At 36.3% G+C, this 20,826-nt stretch overlaps 2 protein-coding genes across 2 annotated transcripts; one reads left to right on the top strand and one right to left on the bottom strand.

The window, feature by feature from the left end:
• Positions 1–13,241: 13,241 nt before the first annotated feature.
• On the top strand, positions 13,242–13,466 carry CORC01_08470 (uncharacterized protein; the record flags this gene model as incomplete). Its single annotated transcript, XM_022620100.1, has 2 exons — positions 13,242–13,347; positions 13,411–13,466. 2 exons carry the CDS (start codon positions 13,242–13,244, stop codon positions 13,464–13,466), a joined length of 162 nt encoding a protein of 53 aa, XP_022473412.1.
• A 4,313-nt stretch (positions 13,467–17,779) lies between these two features.
• Positions 17,780–19,996, bottom strand: CORC01_08469 (uncharacterized protein; the record flags this gene model as incomplete). The annotated part of the gene is made up of 2 exons (XM_022620099.1): positions 17,780–19,774; positions 19,925–19,996. The coding sequence occupies 2 exons, from the start codon at positions 19,994–19,996 to the stop codon at positions 17,780–17,782; spliced, it is 2,067 nt and encodes a 688-aa protein (XP_022473411.1).
• Positions 19,997–20,826: the final 830 nt, after the last annotated feature.

The raw sequence follows: 20,826 nt of genomic DNA, 5'->3' as shown, positions 1-20,826 counted from the left end.
ACTATACAAAAATAATAAATATTTTTATAATTTAGTAACGGGCGTTAAAAGAAAAGGCTAAGGCTAAGGTAATCTTAAAAAAAAGAAGACTAAGAACGGATTTAAAACGGTTTTTTTATATTTACTAAAGGGAAATAAATTACTAAATAGTAATAATTCGCTTAATAAATATATACGCCTCTTAAGTATCTATTTAAAGAAAAACGTATATATTTAAAACGTCGTTAGATTAACCGTAATCTACTTTAATAAAGTATAATAAAAACCGCTTAAATCGAATAGAAAAAGCCTACGATAGCTAGAAACGGCGTTAGAAGCCTATTTATAAAATAAAGGATAAATATAAGGAATATTACGAAGTAAACCTAGGGCGTGGGGACCGGTTTGACCCTTAACGACAAGTCGAGCGACGATAGGAGGCTGCCGCTGCTACCTCTAAGCGGGTTAAACCTTAGCGTATTAAAAGCTAATACGACGATCGCTTTAAGTTTTAATATAGGCCGTAATACGACTTTAAGCGAGTTAAGCCGGGCGTAGGCAAGAGTACTTATCCCGGATTAATAGATTATTATTAATATTTAGGCGTATTAAGGAAATTAGCTATACAATAATATAAACGATTTTAATAGCGATTAGATTAATACGGCGCTATTATTTATAATCGAGATATACCGTAAATAGAACTTAATTAAACGAACTTTATTTTATTATATTATTAATAATTTAGGTTATTAGCCTAACGATTAGTTTAAATTTGCGAATAAACGGATTATTAAGGAATTTAGCGGATTTATTTATAATAATAGGGTCCTATTAAACTAAACGCTAGCGAGGCAGCCCTACGAGACTTTTATAATAACGGTTTAAGTAATTAATTTCTTAATTTAGTTTAAAGCGTAAGTTAACTGGGTAGTTAATCGATTTAAATAGTTTATTTAGCGGATTAAAAAGCTCGAATTCTTATTTAAAATTATAAACGGAGCTATTTCGGCTTTAAGATCTACGTTAATTAAAGGGATATTATTAAAAGTAAGGTTATTATTATTTTTATAAACTTCTATTATAGCTAGCGGATCGTCGGCAAGAACGAGGCTACTTAGCCTTATTTAATTAAATATAAGCGTTAAATCGAGATTAATTAACTACGGCTAACGCGGCCTTAATCCCTTTTTTTAAATAAGCTATAAAAATCTAAACTTAAAAGCGGCTAGCGTACGGCAACTAACGGATTTATATAAGATCTTTTTTAAAAAAAGGAAGTACTTAAAAGGAAAGTACGAAGTTTTATAAAAGACTTTAACTATATTCTATATTAATTATGAAAAGATTAGGATCTAAAACTATTAATATTACTTAACGATTACTATCGTTTTTATTAAAAAAGTTAAAGAATATTATTACTAAATCGTACGTATAATAATCGATTAAAACGATTTTATTACGATTGTTAACGCTTTTTAAAGCTATTTTAAAATTAACGATTAAAAAAAAAGGCTTTTTACCGAACTTAAAGCTTTATCGTTCGGATCGGTAGTAAAAGAGATAAAAAGTAAACCGAGGATAAAAATTTTTAAAAAGCTTATTTTATAAATCGATAAGATTAATAAAACCTTATTAATAAAGGGAACCGACGAACGAAAGGTCGATTATTTATTAACTACGGTTTAACGAGTTAATAAAATAAAATTTACTTTATAAAGCTAGCTTAACAAATACGAAGCGCTCTACGCTTAATTTAAAACCGGGTTTAATATCGAAATTAAGATATTTAAATAGTAATAGTTTTTAATTAATAAAGAACCGTATTAATAATATTAGGTTAATCGTATTTATAACGGCAAAGGAAAAGAAGTTAAATACGGCGCCCGATTATAAGGCTAGAACGGAAAAATAGCTCCGGACGGCCCTTAAAAGCCTTTTACGGCAGGGTCCCGCGGACCTTAGAAGTGCTATATATACTAAAAAAAGGGCTATTAGTTTAGTAGTTATTTGAAAAAGGAAAAAACCAAAGTATATAAGCGATATAAAAGGGCGAAAGGAACCGCTAGTAAAACTAACCTAATTAAATATAATTAGTTCTTTATTAATTACGAAGGTAGATCGCTTAAAACTATAAACCTTATCGTAAGGTTTAAAAGTACGGAAGATCTAACTACTTATTTAATCAATAACGATAAGGATTTAGACGTTTTAAATAAGACCTAATAGCTTTATTTTACCTTATCGGTAACTAGCTATTTAACGCTTAACAAGAAGCAAGCCGTAGAAGCTCTGAACGAGTAGGCTTTCCTCCACGGCTGGCTACGATCTGCTAGTAAAGAGATTGCCTAACCTCGAGACTCCCTAGTCTAATCCGGGGCAAAAACCTCTTATTTTTAACCTCGAATAGGCGAGGAAAGAGGTGATCTTAGGGAAGAGATAGGCTTAATAATAACATTAAGACCCTTTTTATATAATTTAACCGATTAAATAAAAGGGATCGTATAGACTTATTTTATTAACAATCGATACGGATTAAAGACTTTTTAAGGGATTATCCTAAATATAAGAACTTTAAAATAGTTAATAAAGGGAGAAGGGCAGTTCTAAACTTTAAAAAAGATCTATTTAGCCAAACTCAACACCGCTAAGGCCGGTATCGCTAAGATTACGTTCGGACTAAACGAATAAATCGTCGGGATCGGAATAATTAATATCTAAACCTAGTTCGGTATTATAATTTTTTATATATTACCTATTAATACGCTTTTTTTTTTATACTTAATAAATATAAATCGCTTTAGTATTACGTTCAAAAACCTTATGAATAGGATTATTAACAATAAAGCATTTAAAACCGTTAAACAACGATAAAGCCACGTTTTTATAAGGCTTAAGACCGGTATTTTATCAATTTATTATTTTATAAAAACTAAACTACGGCGTTTTTATTAAAGGTTCGGTTACTTATCGATTTAAAAGCTCTATACCTTATTTAAGTAATTAAATAACGACGTTAAGATCGCGATAATAAAATACTTAACTAAATTCTATTATTAATACTAAATAAACGTATAAAGCTTACGACGATTTAAATTTAAAATCTATAACAAACTTAATTTTAATTAAGAAATAGTAATAGACGTTTTTTATTTAAATAGCCGGCTAGTTTTTTATATAATCGATTTAGCTACCTCTTTTTAAGTAAGGTAGTTTTTTACCGATCTCTAAGTAAAAACGGTTTAGGTAGCGCTAAAAGCGCAATAGATTAATACGTATTAAGGCCTACTTAACGATATATAAACTAATACCGGAACTAGTTTTAAATCTACCGAATTTAAAAAGAACGTTAAATCGTATAGGATCGAATTAAAAATAGTATTAATTAAGGCCTATTATAATATCGATAAGATCGAACGAGCTTATTAATAATTAAAAAGAGCGTTTAAAATTATTAAAAATAAAAGCCCGGATCTTATAAACGACGACTATTTATAAGCAGTGCTAAAGTATTATAACGATATTACCGGACCATAAGGTCTAATTTTAACGCTTTTAATGTTCGGATTATACCTTAAAACCACTATTTCGTCGCCGCTATCGCCCAATATTATTTAAAAAACGTAAGCAATTAAGAAAATAATACAAACTCTATGGGATCTAAGGGCAAAAAAGCAGGTTAGTAAAGCCTTAATAATACATAATAGGCCCGATATATCGCAGAATTTTAATATCTTATTAAACTTAAATATATAAGTCTAAAAAGATACCGCAAATAAATAGACCGGACTATATAAACTAATCTCTATTAATAAGCGCTTTTATATAATCGTAAAAGATCAAGATTAACTACTTAAGGTCATAATAATAGCGATCTGACCGTATAACTAAGTAAGTAAAAAGATAATCCATAGGGAAAAAAAAAAAGAGCTAAGGAAGGTCGAATAATTACCTCTTATTTAAAAGGGCAAAGATTAAATCGATTAATTAAAGATCGTTTTTAATAAGATCGTCGTAACTAATAAATCGGATAATTAACTACTAGATCCGCCGCGACGGCGGCGAGGTCGGCCTCGGAAAAACTTAATTCCATAGCTTTTTAACTATAACAGATTAATTAACAATTATACCGATATTTTTTATTTAGTTAAAAAAAAAATAGATTTCGAATTAGCTTTTAAATTACGAAAAAAAAGGATTATTACTATAAAGGGTAAGCCCTACGAGGTTTTAAATATCGTCAAAATAGAAACCCTACGAAATCGAGGCGTATATCGCTTTATTTTATACGATTTAAATAAGTACGTTAATCTACGGATTTTTAAATTACGTATAATTCAAAAAATTAAAAGTAAAGGAATTAACGCACTATATAAAAAATCTCGTTACATAATCTAAGGATATAGCGACGTTAAGAAGGTAAAATTATTTACATAATCGCCGACGGTTTAAAAGAATAGCTAACGATTAATACTAGCTTTAATCCTTTCCTTTATTAAAAACGGATATTACGTATAAAATAAAGATATTATGTAAGCGTATACATAATTCGCTATTAGTTTAATACGGAAGATCCTTACTTATTTTTTAAAAAAAATAACTAATAAATATCTAGAGGGCACGATTATCGAAGTGCTTAAACCACTATATAAGCTAGTAAAATCGGGAACTTATTAGTAGGTAACCTATTACGATTTCTATATTAAATAGCTAGGTATAATTACGTTAACTTACGATTTATACCTATTAATTTTTAATTACTTAAAGAGACCCTATAGGATCGTTAATATATAAACCGACGATATGCTAAGCGTATTTAACATCAAATTCATATAGAAAAAAGATAAAAAATTTAAAAAGGCCGGATTTACTACTAAACTAAAAAAGATCTTTATTGTTAATTATTTATTAATATTTAACAACGGGATCCTCATAATTAAAAGCGATATTATCGTTTTTTATTAAAAAAGGTAAAAAGAGAAAATTACCTTTGTTAGTTTTATATTACGTAACTAGTAAAAAAGATATCGGGTAAAATAAATAAAAGGATTATATATTATTAATATTTATTAACTAAAAGCAACGTTCAATACCGTAAAAATAGCGTAAACTACGGATTTAACTAAAAAAGACGTTACCGCGCTAAATAAACAGCTAAGCTAACAAATAGTAAACCTAGATCGCGGGCTAACCTATTATCCGTTAGATCTAGCCTCTACTAAGCTTTACGTCTTTATCGACGGATCGTTCATAAATAACATAAATTTAACCTCTTAACTCGGATATATTATTATTTTAATAAACAAGGTTATAAAAGACGACGAATTCACGATATACGGTAATATCGTTTATTATTTATTAATTAAAAATAAAAGAGTAACTAAAAGCGTTCTAGCCTTAGAGGTCTATAAGATAGTTAACGGCGTCGACTTCGCTTATACAATCTTTATTATATTTAAACGGATTACAAATTAATTAACTTTATTTACAATACTAACAATCGTTTATACAAATTCTTATTTACTATACGAGTGCCTTATTAAGTTAAGCATTATTAAAAAAAAGAGGCTAATAATAAATATCATAGCTTTACGGCAATCGTACGAACGACATAAGATTCTTAAAATCCGTTAAATTAACAGCGAAAATAATTTAATAAACGTTTTTACTAAATAGAACCTAAACCTAAGTCTAGAACGATTTATTAACAATAAAACAACTATAATACGTATAAAAAGATAAGTTATACAGAAAAGGTTTAAAAAAGAAGCGGAAAAAGAACTATAAATATTGCTTTTATCGGCGTATTATACGTTATTATAAGATCGTCGAATTACCTTTTTGATTATATAAGATTAACGATAAAAGAGAAATAGTTAGTATTAGATTAGAAGCTTAATTCGACCTTAAGTTAACGCCAGCGCAGGGGCCATCTAAGGGTCTCTATATTAACGTTTGACCGGCGATCTAACTAACGGTTGGAACCTCTCTTTTCCACTTTACGTAGAGATCAATATAAGAGTAATTAACCCTTCGTCACCACGGTTCGATCGAACAAATCACCCTGTGATTACGTAAACTAACAATTATAAAATATAAAAACTTATTCATTTTAATTACTTTTTATTATTTTTTTACGATTAGTATATTTAGTTTTTTAATATTTTAAAAGTTAATATTTATCCTTTTTTTATAAACTATTTGTAATTAGTTATTAAATCGGGACGCTTTTATTTTTTAATAAGTAAATATAATATATTAATAATATTATAAATATCGTTTATTTTTTTATTAATAAGTTCTCTCCCTTTAAAAAACAATTTATAATTTTTAAATATTTTAATATTAAATTATATATTTAAAATATATCGGTTATATAAATAGTCTTTTAAGTCTTTAATAAACTAATTTAGTTCTCTTTAAAAGCTTATAAATTCTTATTATTTTAATTATTTATTTAAATCGGCTTTCTTTTTAATAATAAAATCGTTAATATTAAGTAATATTTTATAATCGATTTTTAATTAAATACGTTATTAAACGATATTATGAGGTTTATTTAAATTATAAAGCAATTATTAACTTATTAGCTATTTGTAATTTAATATATTAATATTATTTAAGAAAGGGTCGTAATTTAGTTTTTTAATATTAAATTCTATAAATATATCGTTAATAATTCTTTTATTTAAATCGTTTAGTTTAATACTTTTTTTAAACGTAAAGAAGTTTTATTTTAAATAAAATATATCGTCTTTTATTATTATTTTAAATTATTTATATATTTATTATTTTAAAATAATAAAAACTATCTTTATAATCAAATATCGGGGAATATAAACGTTTACTATATAATAAGCTTCGCTTAGTTCTTTAATACGTTATTAATAATATTCTTTTAACGTTTAAAATCCGTAAATTAAATATATAATATCTATTTCTTTATCGATTTCGTATTTTAATTAAAAAAGCTTTTTTTCGTTTTAACCTTTAGTCGTTTTTAAAGTTATTATTAAAATAGGGCGAGTATTACTTTTATATTTAATCGCTTTTTCTTTAATAATCGGTTAGTTTTATAATAATTAATTAAGATATAGATATAGTTTTTATTATAATTTTTTATTATTAAAAAGCGATATTTATAATATTAAATTATCTTATTAAATATTTATCGTATTATATAAATAAATTTATTTAAAATCCGTATTTCGTAAGCTAAGATCTTATCTTTTAATTATAATAAGTCGTCTTTAGTTTTAATTATTATTTTTTTTTTAATTTACTTTTTATTATCGTAAGGGTTTACGTTCGCTTAAGAAAGCTAATAGGTTATATTTTAATTATTTTATATACTATTAATAATATTTAAATATATTCTTTATTATAGTTTTCGATAGTTTTAAAATATTAAACTATTTTTTATTTATTTGTTATAATAAGGGTTTTATTAAAAGGTTTTTTAAAATACTATTTTAATTATTTTTTATTATTTCGGTAAATAAAGTAGTTATCGTCGTAATATACGGTTTATAAAAGCGATTTATAAAATACTTTTTTAAAAATAATATTAATTTATTTCTTAAGAATAGGTCGTTATTAAATTTGTTTAAATTATTTATAATCTTTAGTTATATATTTTAACTTATCGTAATTATAATATTTAAATTTTTTTTTAATAGGATTAGTTTTGCTTTATTATATTAAAGTTTATAAATCCGTTATATTATCCGTAAGTAATAGTTTATTAAAAATTATTATTCTCGTTATAACGGTTTTTTTAATTAAAATTATATTAAGGTTATTATTAATATTTATGTCTTAAATTAAGTTTTTATCGTCGTTTTTTTTTTCTTTTTTTTTTTTTATAAAAGCGATTATCGATTTTAATTACGAGTTTAATATATTAAAAGAAATTTTTTAACTTATTAAGTTTAATAATTTCGTTCTTAACTTCGTTTTTTAGTTTTTAATAAAATATAAAAACCTTAATATTATTAATAAAATTAAATTAAATGCTAAGTTGTCTAAACTTAATTAAATAGTTTTTTATTAATTTAATCTATCGGAATTATAATATATTACGTTCGGCTTATCGTTTTTTATTTAAATTTTAAAAAAACGATTTAAAAGCTTTTTTAAATCTTTTAAAATTATAATAAATATCTTATATTTTAATAAAATATTTATTAAAAATTTCTTTTTTAAAATATTCTTTTTAAAAAAGTTCAAACTATTTAAAAACTCGTTTTTTAAAAAAGTTAATAGTATATATAACTTTTTTAATTTTGTTATTAAAATCTTTTTAATAAAAGTTTTAAAAGTTTTTAATTTAAATTAAAAATCTTTTTAAAATTCTAAAAGTGTCGTTAAAAATAATAAATATATTAAATTTAAACTTTTATTATCCTTTAATAAAAAAAATAATAATAATATTAACGGCGTTTTAAAACGTATTTATTTATTTAATAAGTTTTAAAATCTTTTTATATTAAATATTAAATCTTTTAAACATAGTATTAAATAGTTTTTATATATAAACGATATTATAATCGTTTTTAGCTTAAGTTTTCGTTAATTAAATAATAATAATATTAAAAAAGTCTATTAATTTTTTATTATATTAAATATTTTAATTAACGACGTAGCGTATTTTAATATATATTATCTTATTAAAAACCGCGTCCTTATTAAAATTATATTTAATATTAAATATTTTTACGTTTTTTTCGGCTTAGGCTAGCTCGATATTTAAAACCTAAGGCTTTTTATTTTTATTAAAAAAAGATTTAATAAATATCGTTTATATTATTTAATAAGTTTTTATAAAATCGATTTATTAAATAAAAGTAATTAAAATATTATGGTTAATTAGTCGTAATAAGGTTTATATTAATAAAAGTCGAGGCTATAATATTTATAAATAATAATTGTTATTAAAATAATTTTAAAAAAGCTATTATTTATAAATCGTTAAATAAAAAAGCTTTAATAATTAATTATAATCTTATTAATAAAGTTTTTAATAAAGATAGTTAAAAACGATTATTAAATTTAATATAAAAATTAATTATTAAAAAAGTTATAAAAGTCTATCCTTAAGCCCAGCTCGGGCTATCCTATATATAAATCTTAATCGTAAATATATTTTTTATAATATTTTATTTATTTATTATTTAATAGTTTATTAAACGGTCGTCCGTCTTATATTTTTATAATCGCTTATTTTATTTATTTATAAACGTCCGTTCTTTATTTTATTATATAATCGTAATTATATAATTTATTTATAGTTCTTTCGTCTTAAGGGGAGCCGTTATTATTATATATATAATATAATAGCCGCCGTAGGTCCTATAAAGCAGGGCCCTAGTCTAGCAATGCGTGTTAGGTCGTAATATTAAACTAAAAAAGATTTTTATTATTAACTACTTATTAACATTTAATAATAAGATCTTTATAATTAAGGGCGATATTATTATTTTTTATTAAAAAAGGTAAAGAGAAAAGATTACCCTTATTAACTTTATATTACGTAATTAATAAAAAAGATATTAAGTAAAATAAGTAAAAGGATATTACGGCTAGCTAGTCGTAATGAGGTTTATGTTAACAAAAGTCAGGGCTACGATACTTATAAATAATAGTCGTTATTAAAATAACTTTAAAAAAGCTATTATTTATAAGTCGTTAAATAAAAAAGCTTCGGTAATTAGTCATAGTTTTTTTAATAAGGTTCTTAGTAAAAATAACTAAAAGCGATTATTAAATTTAGTATAAGAATTAATTATTAAAAAAGCTATAAAAGTCTATCCTTAAGCCTAGCTTAGGCTATTTTATATATAAGTCTTAATTATAAATATATCTTTTATAATATTTTATTTATTTATTATTTAACGGTTTATTAAACGATCGTCCGTTTTATATTTTTATAATCGCTTATTTTATTTATTTATAAGCGTCCGTTCTTTATTTTATTATACGATCGTAGTTATATAATTCATTTATAGTTTTTTTATTTTAAAGGGAGCCGTTATTATTATATATATAGTATAGTAGCCGCCGTAGGTCCTGTGGGGCAGGGCCTTGGTTTGGTAATGCGTGTTAGGTCGTAATAAAGGATCGTATATTATTAATATTTATTAATTAAAAGTAATATTTAATATTATAAAAGTAGTATAAACTACGGATTTAATTAAAAAAAACGTTATTATATTAAATAAACGGCTAAGTTAATAAGTAATAAATTTAAATCGCGGGCTAATTTATTATTTACTAAATTTAGCTTTTACTAAGCTTTACGTTTTTGTCGACGGATTATTTATAAATAACGTAGATTTAACTTTTTAATTCGGATATATTATTATTTTAGTAAACGAGGCTATAAAAAACGATTAACTTATAATCTATAATAATATCGTTTATTATTTATTAATTAAAAATAAAAAAGTAATTAGAAACGTTTTAGTTTTAAAAGTTTATAAAATAATTAACGACGTCGATTTCACTTACGCAATCTTTATTACGTTTAAATAGATTATAAATTAATTAATTTTACTTACGATATTAACAATCGTTTATATAAATTCCTATTTATTATATAAATACTTTATTAAATTAAGAACTATTAAAAAAAAAAAGTTAATAATAAATATTATAGCTTTATAATAATCGTATAAGCGATATAAAATTCTTAAGATCCGTTAGATTAATAGCGAAGATAATTTAATAAACGTTTTTATTAAATAAAACTTAAATTTAAATTTAAAACGATTTATTAATAACGGAACGATTATAATATATATAAAAAGATAAATTATATAAAAAGGGTTTAAAAAAGAAATAGAAAAGGAATTATAAATATTACTTTTATTAGCGTATTATATACTATCGCGAGATCGTCGAATTGCCTTTTTAATTATATAAAATTAACGATAAAAAAGAGATAGTTAGTGTCGGATTAAAAGCCTAATTCGACCTTGAGTCAGCGCTAGTGCAGGGGCTATCTGAGGGTCTCTATATTAGCGTTTGACCGGCGATCTAACCTACGGTTGGAACCTCTCTTTTTCACTTCACGCAGAGATTAATATAAGAGTAATTGACCCTTCGTCACCACGGTTCGATCGAACAAATCACCCTGTGATTACGTAAACTAACAAGGTCTAAATCATGAAAATGGAGGTTTAACGATATTTTTAAGTTGAAATGATGTCTCTTAGTGCTTCGGTACGATCTCAAGTCTTAATATTACTCTAACTAATCCAATCTAGACGAATTTGAAATACCAGGTATTGTTAGATTTTGTATTGTATGATTCTTGATGCTCTGTCTCACCAGGCTCTACATGTTAAGAAGGCTTTTATGGCCCACCCAGTAAGATGGCACATAGCAAGAGACACGCAGCAAGAGCACTTCGACCAGAGCTTCGTCCAGTAAAGAGATCACAGTATCATACTATACATAACAATATATATCCAACAATTCTCCATCTCAGTCTGTGTAAAGTGGCTCCGGGATGCTTGCGTGGCTTACTAACGAAACATCACTATTAGTGAAGATCAATGAGGTTTCGACGATACGTGGGAACGGCGGCGTTCGCATTGGCATCAATACTTAGACCTACACTTAGCTGACGGCTTGACCAAGGGCCATGATAAGACACTTGTTAAGCGTTCTTTTCGGGGGCGAATGGTTGCTAGGTGAGGTCGTGAAAGAGCACGGTTTAGCCCAATAGGGGCATTCCACTTAGGACCCAAACCAAATCGATGACATATTTCCCTTCTGCCTCTGCACCACTCTCAAGACAAGCCTTGAGCTAATAATCATTGGCCCAGTTTCTAAGAGAGGAAGAAAAGGGGAGAAAAATGCAAAGCGTGCTGAACATTACGAGGCCTGTGGTCGACAATATCAAGAGCCCGGATTGATCATCTTAGCACTTCTGTACCTTTCGCAATCAAGTTTATTGCCATTGAAGAAGGCGTGGACGAAGGTTTCTGTGGTAGTCAATTCGGGATCGTCTCAAGTCGCGGCAGTGCCGACGTTGCAGCGCTGAATGACACGAGGCCAAAAGCTTGGCCAAGACGTCGCGGCTTGTCACATCAGGAGAGAAACACCTGTCAAGTGAGATTCGATGCTTGGCTACCAACATTCGAAAAGATGAAAGCTTTTGTTGAAATCGGACTCGCGAAATACCATCGAGTCTACTTATGTACGCAATGTTCCCCAAATTGTTGATGCGGCTGAAGCGGTCCTCGCTTCCACTTACCTGCAACATAACAACAGAGGAACTTGATCGAAAGGGATTCATCACATTGGACGGTGAAGAGCCCCTCGCCGTCTAATGTAATATTTCGGCCGGCGAACGGAGTGGGTAGATGAGCCGACGCGGCATTCAGTTGAGCAGGGGGTTCATGCGACCCTCCGTAGATCCTCCTTGTTTCAGGAGGCTGAAACGGTGGGGGCCACAGTGTTCTCGCCCCAGAATGGACTCACTTAGGCTTCACATCACGATAAAGTCGCAGGACCATGGTGTGAGGCTGTGTTGCTGGCAAAACTTGAAGGGGGAACATGAGATGATCGACGGGATGGCGAAAAAGTCAAGAGACGTGTGCTCACGGTGTATATCACTTCGAAACCGTGCAGATGATAGCACATCAAACCAAATCATTTATTATGTTCAGTAATCATCGGCAGTAGTTCGCAGATCCGTAAATCAAGGTTGGAAAAACCCACAAACCCCCAGGTGACAGATCAGGGGTGGGGTTCTTTGACAGAATGCGACCCCCGGGGCCCGGTACCAGCCCGGTTTAAGGGGAGCCCCGAAACTACCTCGTAGACAATGGGACCATTTCCTTTGATCCGTGATGACACCCATCCTCTCGCATTTGCTGCACCCACTTTTGAAACCGAAATGAGATGACATGAGCCCATTCCCAAGCCCGCGTGTGTGGGAATGACCATATAGACTCAGGCGGACGCTTCAAATCTCTTGGCATTATATGGTGGTAATCCACGAACCCTGGCCATTCCCCGTCGCATCGGTGTGGTCAAGTTGCGGGACCGACGGGATCGGGCATCTAGATTTTTTGATGATATATGGGCACCCAGAACCACAACTTTGTTCAAGGGCGTCCACAAAAGAAAGACTCGTCCATGTTGTTGATCCCGGTGATCTTTGCGCATCTTCGTCTTTTCCGATTAATTGCCTTCATATACATTATTTCGCTGGCCCATCGGGATCGCGGCTCTTTATCTACTTAGACAACATGCCTGTTCTCGATACGCGGCTTATCCAGGAGGGGATGATGGAAGTTGGACACGAGATCATGAAAAGAAGCGTCGACCACACCGTACTAGAGACACTGGCAGTAGGTAAGTCGACTTGTACCGGAGTGGCGACTTTGAAACGAAACTTTGGCTGACTTATATGCACAGCTGGCACATGTATATTCGGTGTCGGCGGCTTCATTTACTGGATTAACCATAGGTGATTGACCAATCATAATGAAAGAGGTAAAGACACCTTTCCAAACGAGCAGTCCACGAGATAGCCGAAGCTAATTATTTGCAACATTAGGTTGAAATACCACACCCGCCATCAACATCACCCAAGACCACGAACGCCGAAGCAGAGACACCGCCAGCGTGCGACACTTCACAACTAATACATACATCAGAATATGTTGCAGGACACCCAGCGATATTGCTCGAGATGGCATAATTGAGGAGCTACTCCTGTTGGTCTCGACAGGCGCATAGCAATGCTGCGGCCTCCTCTAGCTCACGCCAGTATATCATACCGACCCGCCTGATATCAGAAGCATTAACGAGATGCACCCTCACAGCGATCAGATATCGAGATCATTTGGCTATACAAACATTTGTAATTTAGAGGCCGCCATTCCGTTTTGATACCCTACCAATTCATTATATGCGTTCGAATCACACAATCCTAGTTTTGATGGGAGACGTTAGGCGAAAGGGAGACACTTCTCAACATGGTGTTGGCATTTGCTTACCTGGGTTTCATGGCTTAAGTTGAAAGATGTTTTGTTTGACGTCGAACAGATTTCTTCCTTGCTACTGCGATGTCATTGTAGTTGAGCCCTTGCATTACCCTCGTCTGACTGACTTGTAGTTGAGATCATTCCTCAACTCGTGACATTGTCATTGCCAAATGGCCCATGCGCTAGATATCTGCCTTTAGGCTTTGGCTACGATGGTTTCCATTGTAACATCCTATTCCATACCGGATCCCTTAAATTCAAGGCTACCCTTCTGAATGTTTTGGAATTGTTCTGATGCACTAATACTGGGATAAAAGGTCCTGCCATATTCTTGCAATCCCAAGCACCCTACATGTCATGTCATTGACTCCAACATTCAGACACCGGTTCAAATACAGGTCCACCTTCAACCGGTTCAAATGGCAAAGGCACACTTGGCAGGCGGATGAGCGAGAGTCTATAAAAAATTCGGGTAAGGCCATCTAGTTTCTGATTCACGATTACCAAGTAGACAGTCTCTTGTTGTATGTAAACGGCGCACCTCACTCTGCCAGTATCAGGCCACCGTTGTGGAGCAATTATACATCATCTGGGATCTCAACTCGGTGATTCGTTCATACCTTCAACTTGCAAGACTATTGTAGGTGCTTCTAGTCAGAGGCCATCCTGCCCACTCTAGAATGAATGTCAAGGTACTGGACAGGGTCAATTAGGCATTGGGTCTTGCTTTACGTAGGCAAAAATGAAAAAGATGGAAACAAATATTTGTATCTCAAACTTGTGTGATTGATTGCCTTTCAATTTTCTTTCTACCATCAATTTTGATTTTCTGAATATGATTCGAGATGCAGGATACATATTTCTGAGGCTAGCACATCTGTAAACCCCAGCAGGACTACCAAAGCCTCTTTTTCAGCATCCGCTGAACAAGAGGGACCTTTCATGATGAAACTCTTAAACCACGTATGCTTCCAAGAATAGCTCTATATACATTTTGGTTGATCTTGAATCCAGGAGGCCTGTTGCGCACTATATATGTCTGCCTTATTGCAAGCCCGTGACTGAACTGAGTGTGAAAACTAGCTTTGAGCGGGCTGCACCTGTTCAACAGTCCACCGGACCCAAGTGGGGCCGTTCACCCGGCCCCAAACCCGGAAGAAAGAACCTCATCCGTAAAGTGCTACTATATCTTAGCACCATGATCATCATCCCTATGCAATTTAAAAAACAAAGAATTCATATATGCTTCTGGTTACCATGACGAAACTTAGCCTTAGTTCACATCCTGAGAATTGAAACAGCGGGTACCTTCCATCGCCAGGTCAACAAACTTAGCATCTTCTTCCCTCTCCCCAGATCTCTTTCCTTTCTCCCACCTTTTTCCTTCTCATCCTGTCAATCCTCTCCATCCTCTACATCTTTTACTCATCACCAAGGCTCGAGAAATCTTCTTCTCCGAAACAGATCATCTTCAAACCATGTTTGCAACCTAGTAAGTCTTTCCCTCCCCTCCCTACTCCACCAAAGTTTTCCCCAGCTCTTCATGATGATAACGCAGGACTGGTGAGGCCAACGAGTCCATGATGCATGAATCGCGAATAATGTTCTGATTGAGCTTCCTGTCTCTATCCCCGTCTTCTCCTCTCCTACTACTCGGCGCTCCTTCATTTTGCTAATTCATCACCACGACGCAGACTGCGGTACCGCCATGTTCCAATTCGCAAATCCTTCTCCTCGAGCTCTCGAGGCGTTTGGTAAGCTTACCATTTCTATTTTTTATCCTACCACCAGCAAGCTGTCAAGCCTTTGTGGCGTTTCCATTCTTCATGATGATACAACCAGGCAACTGAGATCCATTGGTCTCTGAGCGATTATACAGAGGTGATCTGATCGAATGTTTCTTCTCTTTTCTCCGTCTCCTTCCATTTTGTCGCTCCGAGTTTTCACACTTTCCTAATCCATTATCATGACGCAGGAATACAGTATCTCCATCTTCTGGTTCGCCAATCCTTCTTCTCGGCGCGTGCGGCAAGTTCAAGTCCCAAGGTCATTTCTTACCCTGCCAGTACCACTTGCAAGCCATGATGGCTTTTGAATTGGTTCCATTCCATGTGATGACAAAAATCCTGCATCCGAGATCTATTGGTTTCTGAGCAATCACCCCGAGAGACAGACGTTTGATGGGTCTGAGGGTTTTCTTCTCTTACCCTCTCCATGTCCATCGAGAGCTCATTTCTACTTTTTCCTTCCATCTCGCAGTGCCAGAATTTCTCTCAGACAGCAATACCTCGTCTTGAAGCTCTAAGTAAGTTCCCAAATTCACATCTACTCTCTGAATTCCACCTCTCCAATATCTCTTCCATATCTCTGCCCCTCTCTTTTGAAAACCAGAAGCTGACACCACATCTTTCAGAACTCACACCAAGACACCAAAGATTCTCACCTCAACAATGTAAGCCCAAGCTCACCCTCCCCCGACCCCCACGCCGCAGAGAGAGTCGTCACCAGCCTCATGATGATGTCAACCGTGTTGCACCGAGAGCACTTCAATGAGCAATAGAACATTCTGAGTCCGACATGAGCCCCCCCTCTTTCCATCGGCTTCTTGCTGCAATGACACAAAGCTGACCATATCCACATCACCTAGGCCTCAAAAGTTGGACTCTTAATCGTCTCCTCATCGCATGGTGGTAAGTTTATGCCCATTTCCCCCTGTCCCATACTCACGCAGCGGAAAACTTTATCTCCTGCCTCATTATGATGACGACATTAGTGTACCATGAACCCTTCATTGAGTGACACGTCGTAAGGTGTCTGAAATGAGCATCCCAATCCCCTCTGATTATCTTCTTGAATGGACCTGATCAAATTTACTGACAATCTTCTCATCTACCAGGTCTCAAAATCCGTCTACAGGCCGTGTCCCCTTTCCTTGAAGCCATTTCACTACAAGTAAGGAAGCTCCGTCCTGGTACAAGCTCTTTGCGTTTATCGAACTTTGGCTAGCTAGCGAGACGAAGATATGTTTTCGAACTACTGGTCTTTCGATGCTCTCCCTAATTCTTGCTTATTTACGACCTGCCATCTGGCATCTGCGTCACGAGTTGGAGCGCATATCAGCAAACAGCATTAATAGGAATAGATGCTTGATGCCATTATACAGAAGAGTGGAAGGGAACAAGATACTTTTATTTACAAGACACGATGCAGGAGAACTCGGGAGACCCTTGTGATGAGGCAGATGTGAATAGGCATCTAGCCCTATGTAGAACAGCCTGTCGTGATAAATATACTCCTCCCACAAGACTCGCATCATTGGCCTAATCGAATTCCTTTGGCGCACCATAGAATAAAATAAGAAGCTGCAGGAAATGTTCTCTTGGCTATTTCTAGCACAGAAGGTTTGATATCTCTCTGTAAAAGGGCTCCCATGACTGAAGAGAGGTGATTGGCTATATGAAGTGGTGGTAGTCGGAGCATATTCGATTCCGCGTTTGCACGTCAACAGGGCTAGGTAAGGTAGTTCACAAGCATCGAGGGTGGTGGATCATGGGAGAAAATGGTTCACTGCAAAGTTGCGAAACATATCGGCATTTATTCTATTAGAGGACAAGTATTATCAACAGAGCCGCATGATGGAGGGTTTTCTCAATTTTTGTAAGGTACGACTATCGCTATGAACATGCATTACGTGTCCCATATCCACATTGGTGTCGTGTGAACGTTGTTTCCCATCAAATTATACATTGAACAAAAAAACTCGCTTGAAAGTCAACAATCCAGGCGCATGGCTGATTTTAGAGTAGAGCAGCAACTACAACGCCAGCGGCCGCGGCGAAGACACCGGAGCCGAGACGATTAGCAGCGTTGGTGACTTGGACTGGAGGCGTCGTGGTCTTGCTGGGAGAGGTGACGAATGTGGTGGCGGCGGGAGGAGTTCCTGCGGGAGCAGAAGTTGAAGGAGGAGAAGAGCCGGCAGGCGGGGCAGAAGGGGTACCAGCCGGAGGGGGCACGGCGGTGCCAGCGGGGGGGAAACCAGCGGGAGGAGCAAGGGGGCTGCTAGCAGGCGGGGCGGGAGGAATGCCAGCTGGGGGTGTACCAGCGGGAGGTGCCGGGTGAGTACTGGCAGGAGGAGCAGGGGGATTTCCAGCAGGAGGAGTGCCAGCAGGAGGAGTGCCAGCAGGAGGAGGGCCGGCGGGAGGAGTTCCAGCTGGGTGTGTACCAGCGGGAGGGGCAGGAGGAGTTCCAGCGGGAGGAGTGCCGGCGGGAGGAGTGCCAGCAGGAGGAGTGCCGGCGGGAGGAGTGCCAGCGGGAGGAGTTCCAGCTGGGGGTGCACCAGCGGGAGGTGCCGGGTAAGTACTGGCAGGAGGAGCAGGAGGAGTTCCAGCGGGAGGAGTGCCAGCAGGAGGAGTGCCGGCGGTCGGCGCAGCAGGCTGGCTGCTAGGAAGTGGGAGTACAGTGGTGAAAGTGTGAGGCACGCTCTCGGTGACGGGGCAGATGGTGGTGGAGACAGGAATGGTCTCAGTGGTGGTGTGAGGTCCCTCGGGGCAGTCGGGAACACTGGGAGGACACCTGGTGATGGTGTAAACCTTTGTGGTGTAGACTGTAGAGGTTGTCCAGGTCGTCGGCGGAGGAGCGGGTTGGGTGGGAGCGGGCGTAGAGGACTCTTCCGTGACGGGACAGATGGTCGTCAAGATGGCGACAGTCTTGGTTGTGATGATGGGGGTGTGAGGGCAGTTCGTGACGCTCGGAGGGCATCTCGTCACGGTCTCGACTATCGTGGTGTAGACGGTGGACGTGGTCAGCTCAGTGGTGCTGGTCTCAGTGTAAAGAGGCTTCTCGCTTGTCGTATTGGCGTATGGAGTCGTCACGGGAGGAGGAGAGACCCAGGTGGAAGGCTTGCTGGAGTGAGGGTGATGACTCTTGGTTGTGCTCTCTCCCTTGATGCTGCTGACAGCAGTCTCGGTGGTACAGTCCTCAGTAGTGGTGGGAGCGGGAGGGACGTGAGTCAAGGGCTTGCTGGAGTGCGAGTGATGGCTCTTGGTGCTGCTCACGGTCGTCTCGGTGGTGCAGTCCTCGCTGGTTGTGCTGTAAACTTCAGTGCTGCTGACCGCAGTGGAAGTGGTGCAGTCCTCGGTAGCAGGGGTCGTGGTGTTTTGGTACTCTGTGATGCTCACGATCTCGCTCGTCGAGGTTGAGATGCCCTTGATGCTGCTGACGACAGTTGAGGTAGTGCAGTCTTCCGAGAAAGTAGTTGTGCTGTGGACCTCGGTGCTGCTGACGGCGGTGGAAGAGGTAGTGCAATCTTCGGAGGAGGTGGAGGTGCTGTACTCCTTGGCAGAGCTGACACTCGTGGACGAAGTCGTGCAGTCCTCAGAAGAGGTGGAGGTGCTGTAAACCTTGGTGCTGCTAACCCAGGTGGACAATGTGCTCGCCTCCGATGTGACGGGAGTAGAGGTAGGAACGTCCTCGGATGTGCTCGTGGAGACCACCTCACTGGAGGACCAGGTAGTCTTGGTGGCCTCGGTAGTGCTGACGGTGATCGGGGGAGTAGTGGTACTGGTAGTCGAGGGGGCAGAGGTGCTGGTGGTGACAGGGGCCGTTGTGCTCAAGCTGTAGGTGATGCATGAGCAGGCAGAGGAGACAGCCTTCACATCTCCGTTGCAGTTGTTGAAGTCCGTAGGGATGGCAGCGGCAGCAGTAGTAGTTCCGTGGAGGAACTCCACACAGAAGCCCTCGGCCTCCTCCGCGAAGCGCTCGTCGACGAGGTTCCGGTAGCACCCATCTTGCTCCTGTGATGGGTCAGTCAAAAGTTCTCATCGTTACATTCAGTTGTTCGTGTACGGTACATCTCATCTGGCGGAGAATGGACAGACAGATGAGACGAAATTAGGATGACTGTACGGAACAGACAAAGAAGACAGGGGGAGAAGCAGACGTACGCAAAAGGGGTATTCCCAGGCATTGACGGACGCCAGGGCAATGGCGCCGAGTCCCATGTAGAGGCCGCGCATCTTTGGTTTTGTTGGAAGCGAATGACAGTGACTCTGAAAGTCTACTAGTTGATTAGAGCGAGAGGACGACTTATTCGTAGCGACCGTGGGTGAGGAGAGAAGGAGGAAACTTCAACCGTACTCTCGGCGCAGCGAAGCGGACTTTATCAGAATAAGACGAAGGTGTGGGTGGTTGCCGGTTGCTGGTAGCCATGCCGGGCTACGGCGGGGAGTGATACATCCGTCATCCATCCATCCATCCATCCATCCATCCATCCATCCATCCCATTCGGGCGGGCTATCCAGCATCCAGCAGAATACGAGCAGGAGCTGCAGTCCGGCTCGTGGTTGATCTCTTGGTTTCCCTTAAGCCATGTTCCCACCCAACCATCCCACAAGATGAGGCACCATGTCGACATGCAAGGTAGCAGTAGTGCCCACGTTGGCAGGCCGGGCTACATCATGGCAAAGGTGCCAGTCAGTGGAAGGTTGCGCCGGTGCTCTGCTAGCGAGCCCGAGTCTGCTTACACCACGTAGGGCGAGTTGAGGTCGGCCAGTCCCCGGTGAACCACCGGCGGTTTGTCAAATTCGGGCACATGGCGCATGGGCGATGGCGGCGTCCGTCAGGTCGTACCGGTGCCTAGTGTGGTGTTCTGTCATGACTTCAATGTTCCAGGGACACGGCACTGGGCAAAGACATGCGGCAGTTGACGGCGGGACACGGTCGTCATGGTAAAGCAAGCCACACGGAGGGCAGCGAGTGTCGCAGAGATGGGACTGACTGTGGATGGGGAGGAGGAATGATGGGCCCGGTATCCCGCCGGTGATCTCACCAGGTGGAAACGGCGCCA

This window comes from Colletotrichum orchidophilum, assembly GCF_001831195.1.
Source record: "Colletotrichum orchidophilum strain IMI 309357 chromosome Unknown Scaffold_72.1, whole genome shotgun sequence".
Taxonomy (NCBI): domain Eukaryota; kingdom Fungi; phylum Ascomycota; class Sordariomycetes; order Glomerellales; family Glomerellaceae; genus Colletotrichum; species Colletotrichum orchidophilum.
This window is presented reverse-complemented; position numbering and strand designations above follow the sequence as displayed.